The sequence below is a fragment of the Peromyscus californicus genome, unplaced genomic scaffold (assembly GCF_007827085.1).
Source record: "Peromyscus californicus insignis strain IS unplaced genomic scaffold, ASM782708v3 Scaffold_8__1_contigs__length_139910024, whole genome shotgun sequence".
NCBI lineage: Eukaryota > Metazoa > Chordata > Mammalia > Rodentia > Cricetidae > Peromyscus > Peromyscus californicus.
In genome coordinates, this window is record NW_026294606.1 from 130,004,381 (window position 1) to 130,015,697 (window position 11,317).

Consider the following 11,317-nt stretch of genomic DNA (forward strand, 5'->3'; position numbering starts at 1 on the left):
CACTCCACCTATACTTCCTGCCTGGCTACTGACCAATCAGCGTTTTATTAGAACCAGTGTACAAGGGCATTATTCCACAGCATTTCCCATTTTCTGTCTAATCAAAAAGGAAGGTTTTAACTTTAACATAATAAAATTATGTATAATAGAACAGTTATCAAGTAAGAATTACAGTTACAATATCTAGTCTGTTTGTATTTGGCAAAATTAAGGAAAATATTCTATTTATCCTGTATTTGTGAGTCTAGAGTTTTTCATATTTAATTTATCTTTTATCATAACCAAAGAAAATTATAACTGTAACTATCTAGTCTTCAACTACATCAAAGACCCCAGAAGGATATATTACCTAAGTAAACAGGAAGTGCATTGTAAGCAACTTCCAAAAATCTAGAATGACAAAGACAGCTGGCTGCCTGGACAGTCACCCAAAGTTCTTCTGCAATGTTGGGGCATCCATTTTTAGCCCACAGGCCTAAAGTCTCTCAGTCACTTTTCTCTGTATTCTGTAGAATGTCTGGCAGTTTCTTCTGCAAAGCAGGAACCTGAAGGACTATTTTGCCTTGCAAAGTTCAGTGGTCACCTTCCTATGGGTCCTACATGTCCAGTCGATACAACATTCTGTCAAGCAGTTCAGGCAAGAACAGTTTCTTGCCCAAATGGCTATTTTTGCCAAGAAGATAAACTCCATATGAAGTGTCTGTGACACCCATCTTTTTCTTTGAAGTAAATTGGTGCAGCCAGGAGCAGATGGGTCTCACTAGCCAGAAAAGTCTAAGTTTTTAAAACATTTTAAATGCCATATTCTATAGGTCTTTGAAGTGTTTGAAGATTGCCTACCTAACTGAATTATATCTAGAAAACTTAACATGACTATAAGTTTGACTATCATAGACTAATTATTAATCTGTATTTCTTAAGCATACACTACAATTTCAAATGAGTTGCATAACCAAAATACTTTAAACAAGAGTAGAAATATACACACAGTATAACAAAACTAAATTTAAATTTGTATCAATAAAGTAAAATCCATAGCAATGTAAAACATTTTAAACAAGTTGTTACTCTTTATCCTATCATATCTATATCTCCTTTTATACTTTAGAAAGAGATTGCATTCGTAATCAACTCACTTTAAATAAAAATAAACATTTATAAACAATATTTTGGGAATTTGGGCATAGCTTTTCATACTACTTCCTGCTGGATGAGGGCACTGGTAATGTTATGGGAATCCTGAGAAAATTAAGAATTATGGTCAAGTCCTGACTGGAGTAGTCTGTGGGGCTGCATTTGTGAGCCAGTTTTCTTGAAGCTGTACTTGGGTGTTGGATCATCTGGGCCATGGTGTCATCAGAGACCTTTCAGGGGGTCTTGGATGGTCAAATATATTAGCCTAGACACAATCCATAGGTTCTCATCTTCTGTGGAAACAAAAGAAGAACCTCTTTTCCAAAGCAACGTATCCTTAGACTTAAATTTTGATATTGAGATAACTTTAAAATATACATATTGATTTAACTCACCAGCTTTTACAATCAAATGTATCTCTGCACTTAAAATTCCCAAAGACAAGATAACCCAGATTCTCTGTGTGATTTCCACCTTAATGTGGCTTATTTTTTATATTACTTTTACTTTCTCCCTAAAGACTTTATTTTTTAAAACTTTCTATTTCTTTATATAACTGTCTATATTTTTTTTCTCTATCTTTCAGACCTACATATATTTTTATATGCATTGTAAACCATTTAGAGGTTTACTTCATCTGAATCTGTTTTATTGTGAATCTATTGCTTTAAACTACAGCATTACTAGGACTAAAATAGCAGCTTTGGCTGCTGGCTCCACCTACCTCAGATTTCCAACATGGTGGAACTACATTTACCTCCAGCTTTGGGGGAGCCATGCTCTCCACCAGACTCTGGAGGCAGTGGGTTTATGCCTCCATCCAGCAGTGGGTTGCTCAAAAACCTCATATATATATATATATATATATATATATATATATATATATATATATATATATATATATATATATATATATATATATATATATACAAGCAAAAGTTAAATCCATCACACAGTGTGCTGTGCAGGTCACAGATGCCACTGTGTACAGTTGCAGGAATCTGCCATGCTGTACTCAAGCCCATATGCCATGAACCCGTCATACTGTAGTTCATGTCTGCAGACCTCAGCATCTCTGTACCACAGCTTTCCTGAGAGATACAACTAGGAAGCTCCTCTTGGCTCCATTTTAGAACCTTTTTTTAAAGCTTTCTCATGTTTTGGGTGGAAATTTTTGCCTGCATTGGGTGCCATTTGTAGCTGGAAGTTTCCTGCCCAGTCCTACAGCCACTCAGACCCAAGTAAACACACAGAGGCTTATATTACTAATAAACTGTATGGCCGTTAGCTCAGGCTTGTTACTGATTACCTTTTACACTTAAATTAACCCATAATTCTTACCTATTTTTAGCCATGTAGCTTGGTAGCTTTTCTCAGTTCTGCCTTCACATCTTGCTTCTTCTGTGTCTGGCTGGTGACTCCTGACTGAGCCCTTCTCCTTCCTAGAATTCTCCTTGTCTGCTCACTCCGCCTATACTTCCTGCTTGGCTACTGGTGAATCAGCATTTTATTAAACCAGTATACAAGGGCATTTTCCCACAGCAGTGATTAGTCATATATTAGTATCAAGTAAATCCAATATGATGGCTAATGCCAACAGCAATATTAATGACAGAAGAAAATTCATGAGGAAGAAATATTGATTTTTAATATATATGCACTGAGCAACAAAGTCTCAAAATTCATGACATAAAAATCAAGCTCAAAGGAGAAACAGACAAATTTAAGATTCCAGTTGTAGATTTCACTGTCTCCAGCCCAATAACTAACTAAACTATTAAGTGAAAATTCCAGAAAGATAGAAACCAACTAATGTGATTTACTTTATGCATGAAGCATTCTACCCCATAGCATCAGAATAAACTTTTAAAGACTCCCATAGAACAACAGCTACCAAGACTAAATATATCCTGAGCCACAAAGTAAGGTTCATGAAACTTACCAAACTTTGTTCGTGCAGAAAGTATGTTTAGAACACAACAGAATCAAATTGGAGATGAAAATAATACAACAGGAAAGTCCCCCCAATTTACAAGTTAAATAATATATTTCTAAATAATTCATGGGTTAAAGACTGATTCTCTAATATATGGAAAAAATTCCACGTAGAACTGAATAAAATGAAACCTAGTATGTTAAGATGTGAACTACTAAGGATGAGTAAACTTTAAAAATTAGATAAATGTATTAGAAAAGAAGGAAAGTGCTAAGATCAAGCCAGTAACCTAAGTTACATCTCCCTAAATTAGACCAATCACAAAATAAGTTCAACACAAAGAGAGGGAGGAAAAAAACAGATCTCAGAGCAGAAATTAGTGAAGCTGAAATCAGGAGAGAGGTAGGCAAATCACTGAAACATAAGGTACTAATCTGAGAAAAAAAATCAATGAAATTAATAAGCACTAGTACCATGGATGGTTGGTGGCTACTGGCACAGAATCTGTGGGGATAAAATTCATCATGTTTTCCCCCAGGGTAACTTCACATTTTGCAGCAATGATTTACAGGAAATCAGCAAATTCTTCAAATACCACAAACTCCCCAAACATAACAATGATGAAATCAAGGGTTCAAGTACCTCTCCAACCAATGACATCATTAAATTCACCATACAGAACCTCCTAGAAGAACCTTCAATAACAGCTGACTTAGCTCCAGCATCTTGAAAGCTATTGAAGCATTGTGAATTATGTTCCTAGCCTCTTCCAGGGAATGGGAGAGAGAAAGAAAGTCTCTCCTCCCCAGTTTGGGAGATTGATTGTAGCCTGATGTGAAATATGAAACCAAGACAAGCAACTCTCATGAACTTAGTATAAAATTCCTCAATTATGCTATTGCCAATCAGATCTATCAGTGTATAATATAAAAATAATTATTTATTATTAACATATGGGACTTATTCTAAGTATGCAAATATTTTTATTATTTGAAGTTCAATCAATCAATCCAGTCTGACATGTCAGGAGTCTAAAAAGAAAATCATATCAATTGATTTAGAAAAGATGTGATAAATACAGCACCTCTTATACAAGAGGGATTTTCCTTTCTTAATTACTGTCCATACCCCATAATGTGACTATGTTTTGATACAGGATATTTAAAGAGCAATTTAAGTTAAAACAGGGTCATTAGGATGATTCGAATCCAATATAGCGAATGTCCTTAGAAGGACAGAAATCAATCCTACAGGTATTCATTCACAGGAGGAAGAACCCCCAAGGAGAAGACAAGATGGGCATTGATGAGGCAAAGAGAGAAGTCTTAGGAGACCATTGCTGGCACATCTTTCTGAGACTGATTGCCTTCAGAATTTGAGAAAATTACATTTCTTTATTTTAGCCATCCAGCTCATATGAAATTAAAGTAGCTTCAGCAAAATGCTGTAGAACTAGTTCAAGACCAAATACCTCAACGGAGGAGCAACAGAGAGAAACTTCTTCAATTTAATATAAAATATGTACTAGAATATCTCAAACTACCACTCTTGCTAGTGAGTGAAAGACAGCTTCTCCCTGGGACTGAAAACCAATCTCTTAACACTTTTCTTCACCATGACCTTCATTTTGGTGTATCCACACAGTAGAATATTATCCAGGGACAGAAAGAAATAGGTGGGCAAGCCAAGGACTCAAACACCTTGAACGCACGCTGTATAGGGAAAGAACTGTGTCTACAAAGGCTTCGTGCTGTGTGATTCCAGCTGTTTGTCCCTGTAGAGAAGACAGAATCAGAGAACAAATACAAAGATGGATGGTTGGCAGCGCTTAGAAAGCAGGAAAGGGCCAGGCGGTGGTGGCGCACGCCTTTAATCCCAGCACTCGGGAGGCAGAGGCAGGCGGATCTCTGTGAGTTCGAGGCCAACCTGGTCTCCAAAGCGAGTTCCAGGAAAGGTGCAAAGCTACACAGAGAAACCCTGTCTCAAAAAACAAAACAAAACAAAACAAAAAAAGAAAGCAGGAAACGATGAGCAGGCAGAGTATGGGTGCTCTGTAACACAGTGCAGCTACAATGTGTGCTGTGACAGTGGTGGATACATGCCATTGCATATCTTTCAAAGGCCATTTTAAATATGATAAAAACTGAACCGTGATATTCTGAATCTTTTTTCTGTTTCAATGGTATTCATCAGCTCTCCACGACTATAGCAAAATACCCGAGATAATTAACTTTAACAGTTAACGCCTGTATTTTAAATGATGGCTTTAAACTAATGATTTGAGGTCTCTGGTGGGGCTGCCAGCTTCTAATGGCAAAACAAGTTGCTCACAGCTTGTCTAGAAAGCAAAAATAAGGAAAAATGAAGAAGTGAAAGTCCTACACTGCCCTTCAGGTCACATCCCAGTGACCTGTGACCCTCTCCTGGATCCTTTTGCTAGAGGTGTTACCGTTTCCACCCTGGAACCAAGAGTTTGGGGCATTTAACACCCAAACTGTAGCTGTGTACAAATGTCCACTATTCAGGTCAACAAATGTACATAGTATATGCAGGATATTAACAATGGAGGGAACTGGAATCAGATAAAGGAATGAAAGAGAGCTCAAGACATTCTGCTGCTTTCCCCCCCTGTAACATAACTGCTCAAAGTGTTATTTTTTAAAAAGCCAATCATAATAGGTTGCATTCTCTATGGTTCTATTTCTTTCATATTCTAGAAATGATAAAAGTATAGGATTGGACAAGGGGGTAAAACTGATAAATTCTGGAGAAGGGAGAAATGTTACATCAACATCAGTTTCGCTGTTAGAAAACTGTGTTGTGTCTAAGCAAGTGTCAGCAAAGTAACACAGAGAAGGGATTACAGCAGCTGGCTGTATGTTCTCTCACAATTGCTGGAACTCAAAATCATTGCAAAATTCAAAGTTAATTTAGGGGGCCTAAATGTAATGTTTACAGGAAGTTGTTATCATATCTAAATTTTTCATATTACTTCGTTTCTCTTTTCAGTCTATTCATATTGATGTTACTTTATACACTGACAGTGACTTTCATGTGAGTATAGTTCATTTTTCAGAATTGCTATTTTCCAATTTTTCAGCCATATTACCATAACTTCACTGAAATAGTTACAGTTTTAAAATCGAACTTATGGTGGGTTCTTATAGTGTTTGGCTCATGACATTTCTAAGGGATCATTGAATTTTTTTGACTTATGACAAAGAGCTACATAAATGCTATTTTTGTAATGGTGACAAATCAAAATGGAAAAAAAAATTACCTTTCCATCAATGTCATGAGAAATCTCTTATATGTTTCTGTGATGCAGTTTGATCATCATGGAATTAGATGCTAGAATTACTTTAAATGGTTCGATGTAAATGTCTCCAACGTACCCATTATTCCTAGTGCTATATTGTGCTACCATCTTCAGTAATGTTTACTGCAAATGACTTATGGGCATCCATGTTTTGTGTTTTGCATGGATCACTACACTTGTAAGAAGTCCTTTCACTAATCTCTGTGTGATAAAAACATGATCCAAATAATGTACTAGAATTTCTAAATGACAAACTAGCTTCATTATAATGATGGCTATAGGTATTTGGTCACGTGGTTCCTTCTTTGACTCTAGACTGTCACTAAAGCCAAGGGATAGATCTCCAATGCCACTGCTTGGAAAGTGTGACCGTTAATTTAATTTGAATTGTTAACAGGTCACAATTTAAAATAGCCTCCTAAGAATGGCAGTGAGTTTTGCCTGAGGCTATGTCTGTAGGGTATTTTTCTTAATCTGGTTAACTGTGGTGATGATCCATTCCAAATGTGGGCAGCCCAACTTCACAGGCTGAACCCGGAACTGAGGATAGAGAAGACTAGATGGGCACAGCTGCACACTTCTCTCTCTGCTCGTGACTGCGGATCTGAGCAGCTGTCTTAAGTTCCCATGCCTTGACCTCCCAGCTATGATGGGCCATAACTTGGAATTGTGAACAGAAAAGACATCCTCTCTCCCTGAAGTCTTTGTCCTTTGTCAGAGTATTTTGTCACAGTGACAGAGACAGAAGCAAAACTAGAACCCAAACCAAACTGCCTATTGTGTGTTCAAAACCAAACTGCCTATTGTGTGTTCAAAACTGCCAAGTGCTGCTTCTCCAGGTGGAAGATTTGTGCACCCTACTACTGATGTGGTGAGGAGAAGGCGGAGACTGGAACTCAGACAATGAGTGCCACCCTCCTTCACTGTTGTTGGTTTTAGTTTTGATTTCAAAACCAAATGGGAAAAAAAGCAGCTTCCTACATAAATAAAATCCCTTAGGAGTACACAGACAGGAAACTTTGGGGAAGTGAGTCTTTATTTGGCTTACAATTCCAAGTCATAGTCTATAATTATGGAAAGTCAGGTCAGGAACATAAAGCATCCAACTGACAGTCGAGAACAGAGACAGGGGAACTGCAAGAACTTGCTTGCCTGCTTGCTGTCAGCTGTCTCCCTATACAACTCAGGACATCCTGCCTAGGGAATGGCAGCGCCCCCCCACAGTAGTTTGGGTCTTCCTCCATTAATTAAGAATGAAGATAAGCCTTGAGGGACATGCCTACAGGTTAACCTGATAGATAATTCCTCATTAAGACCATCTTCTAGGTTGTGTCAAGTTGACAGCTGAAACTAAGCAGTATGGGTATTATGTTTCTTTGTAAGATAACTAGATGAGATTGGTTGATATTTTCTTTTTTAAAAAAAAAATTGAAGACTTATCAATGTGAAAATGAAGAATGGAAAAAAAATGTTTGTTTGTCTCAAACTGGCTCTTTGAAACTCTTATTTTTAGCCTGGTTGCAAATTTACTGCAATGAAGTGCTTTCTGCTGGAATTACAGGTTATTTTACATGAGTACAGCCACACACGCCTCAATGAAACAGTAAACAACGTGATGTTCCTAATAAAGAGCAATCTGTCTTCTACCAAGGTGAGTGACCCAACGGCCATAGTGAGCTGCATCGGATGTTCTGGCTTACTTGGGATAAGGCATTCATACATAAGCGAATTCTCCTAGGGGGCACACAGGAAAGAATTTGGTTCCAGTAGAGTGGCATTCAAAGGTGGTACCAGAGCTGGCATGCACAGAATCCTAAGCTCATTGAGTCCCTTGGTAAACAGACATTTCTAAATAGTGTCAGCCAGTGTGCTTTAGTGGGAGAATTGTACGGAAAAGACAAGCAGGTGCATAGGTGCTGTGGACAGACATTGATGCGACCAGTGTCCAACAGCAGAAATGGTAGCTCACATTTATTGGGCTAGTCCTTAGTGCCACACACTGCTCTTTATGCTTTAGATTGATAAGGCACTAACTCCCCAAAATCAGTCTTTGAGACTAATGTCTTCTTTATTCACATCTAGTTGTCTTTATTTCTGTTTGAATGTTGATGTACTTGGAAAACCCAGAGCTAACCACATGTTTCCATTTGTGCAGCTAACGGCACAAGAGCCATAGATCAACTCCACCTTATGTCTTCTCACCTTCTAAAATATCAAATCATGAAAAATCATAATAAGCAGAAGTGTTAATGAGTCAAGTATTATTTGGAACATCCTAGAAAGCATGAGCAGGGGAGGGTTAGGAGAAAGCAGATACTAGTGACTCCTGTGGTCAGGCGAGGAATGAGCTGCACAAATGGTCCTGAAGTGCATGGAATTAATTGTGGCTTGAATGGCACAACCATAGGGTGAAACGAGGTAGAAACAAAGGAACTTTGTCACCAGAGGAGGCACAGTAAAATTATTTCATTTAATAAGTACTTCAGCATGCTGTGTTAAAGCCCCCGTAGTCCCTGTTATAAAGGGAGGCAGAAACGTGAATTAGCCAATCAGCGAATGCGTGAACCAGCCAGTTAGTATTAAGCACAATAGGAACAGAGGAAGCCGGTGTGTATGGGGGATCTAGGGTTCTGGTGTAGAGAAGGGTTAGCCAATAAGTTGGTATGTTACACGAGGTCAGGGAATGAGTGTCCGTGACACTCAGGGGTGTCTTTAGGCAGACTCAACTGGAAGTGAAATGACCTTGAGATGCCTTAGCGTCTCTTCTCAAATGCCGGGCTGCCTTGGGTTCTGCTCAGCTGTCACCTTCTCACTGATGTCAACTGTGTACATTCACTGTGCTTTCCCTACGTCGTCACTCTCCGTCCCCGCCTCCACATGTCCCACACTCTGATTTAGAAGCAATAATTGCCTATTTGTCACCATGAGAAAGTCAGCTTCAGAGCGTAGACACTTTAGGGTTTTTTTTTTTTTTTTGAATGTTTTATTACAGTTCCCAGAACATACACTTCTTACAGGTATTCATCACTCGAGATACTTACCAAGTAAATCTATTCATGGTTAAATTATGTCTGTGCTACGTTATTGTCATTTATTAATGGTGAGAAATTCAACAGACAACTCATGACAGTATCAGTGCTGAGCTTTAGGCTGCATATTGGTGCCACCCCAAGGTGACAGTTTGGCGAAAGTACTAGAAAAGTGACCAGGACTGCAGGGTTGGGGGTCTGTGTAGATTTCAGTTGACTGTGTCAGTGGGGATGAGCTGCTTAGGAGCCCATTGTTTTCAGGACCAAGTGGAGAGCAGTGTAAGCCTTATGAGAATGCCTGCCACACAGTGTGTGCCTGATGAACACTGGGGAATCTGAATTCCAATGCCTAATGGATGTGAAATCTAATTTTGATTTCTGCTGGCACAGACTTCATAGTTTAAAAGATCTCTAAAATGTTTATCCGTGATTGCTGCACTTGTAATAGTCTAGTTGTTCCCGAAGTTATGTTTATGGCATTTGCCTAAGAGGTTGAAATCAACCAAAAACCTTCAAGTAGCTATGGTTTGCCAGGCCTTGTACTTAATGCTGGGAAACGAAAATATATGCTTTTGCTTCTCAGGAATGGTTAGGCAACAGTAGTGTAAAAATGTTAAAAGTATGTGTTTATGCATACATACATACATACATACGTGTGTGTGTGTGTGTGTGTGTGTGTGTGTGTGTGTGTGAGTGTGTGTGTAACAGAAAGGCACGTGCTCTCTTGGTGTCTCAAGGGCATAGCACTCAAGGCCATGGAAAGATGAAATAGGCAAGGACACCTCACAGAGGCCGTGGAACATTCAGGGAAGTATGGACTTCAAGAGAGAAACAGAATCCCTTGATGGGCTTTCAGCAGGAAGAACCCAGTCTAGCATGCATAGCCTGTGCGTTTGCAAAGATCTTAACCCAACGTAAGAAAACCCAACTCCTATCAAATCTCTTGATTCTTTCTCGTAGGTTTTCTTAACATGATATTAATTTGCCAATATTTTTATGTCTGAAGACCCCACCATGTGTTTCAAATAGTAAAATAACCCCAACAAAGAAGTGCATTCTGCTTACAGATCTGATTCTCCCTTTTTGATTACAGAATATAACAGAATCCGGCTGCAAGGAATGTGAGGAACTGGAGGAGAAAAACATCAGAGAATTTGTGCAGAGCTTTATCTATATGGTACAAATGTTCATCAACACTTCTTGATGGCAGGTGGTCCTCTTCAGGGTTTCTACTGTTACCACACCTCTGCCTGCTGTGCAGAGGCAGCACAGCTCTTTGCAGTTAAGATGTGCTGGGAAAACAAAGCTGCCTAGGCAGAAGCTAATGAGCCACTTGGATCAGATGAACTCTGGGAGATGAAGGGGGAGGGGAGCTCTTCTCAGGCCTGTTCTGCTTGCTTATATTTAATTTATTACTGCAGTTGTACATATTTGTAATATAACAGAAGATGTTGAATAAAGTTGTTCATATGTTTTATCAATTGAGCCTTAACTCTTACTTTACTTTTGGCTACATGTGATGTTTGTGTGTGCACGTGTGTGTGTGTGTGTGTGTGTGTGTGTGTAGTGCAGTTCACGTATGTGCAAGTGTGTGGAAGCCAGAGGTTGACCTCGGTGCCTTGCACATTATTTTTTACCTTGTTTGTTTGTCTTTAAGGCTGTGTCTCTTCTGACCTGAAACTCAGTAGTTCAGTGAGACTAACTGGCCAGTGAACCCTAGAGATCCTCCTGTCTTTACCACCTCAAAGTGGGATTACAGGTACCTGCCACATCCCCGATGACATTTTACATGGGCGCTGATGATCCGAACCAAATTGTCACACTTGTGTGATATGCACTTTCCAAACTGAGGCATCTCCCCACTCCCTAATTTATCTGTTGTGGAAAATTAAGAGATTT

The 11,317-nt window shown here is 38.9% G+C and overlaps 1 protein-coding gene across 1 annotated transcript in view; it reads left to right on the top strand.

Annotated features, from left to right (window-relative positions):
* Il15 (interleukin 15) overlaps nucleotides 1-10,846 on the top strand; it is a 71,442-nt gene extending 60,596 nt beyond the window's left edge. Inside the window, exons 5-7 of the mRNA XM_052728756.1 lie at nucleotides 6,080-6,124; nucleotides 7,903-8,040; nucleotides 10,512-10,846. Of these exons, the coding sequence (XP_052584716.1) occupies nucleotides 6,080-6,124; nucleotides 7,903-8,040; nucleotides 10,512-10,622 (294 nt within the window). The 3' untranslated portion in view covers nucleotides 10,623-10,846. The remainder of the gene's footprint in view (nucleotides 1-6,079; nucleotides 6,125-7,902; nucleotides 8,041-10,511) is intronic.
* The last annotated feature ends 471 nt before the right edge of the window (nucleotides 10,847-11,317 follow it).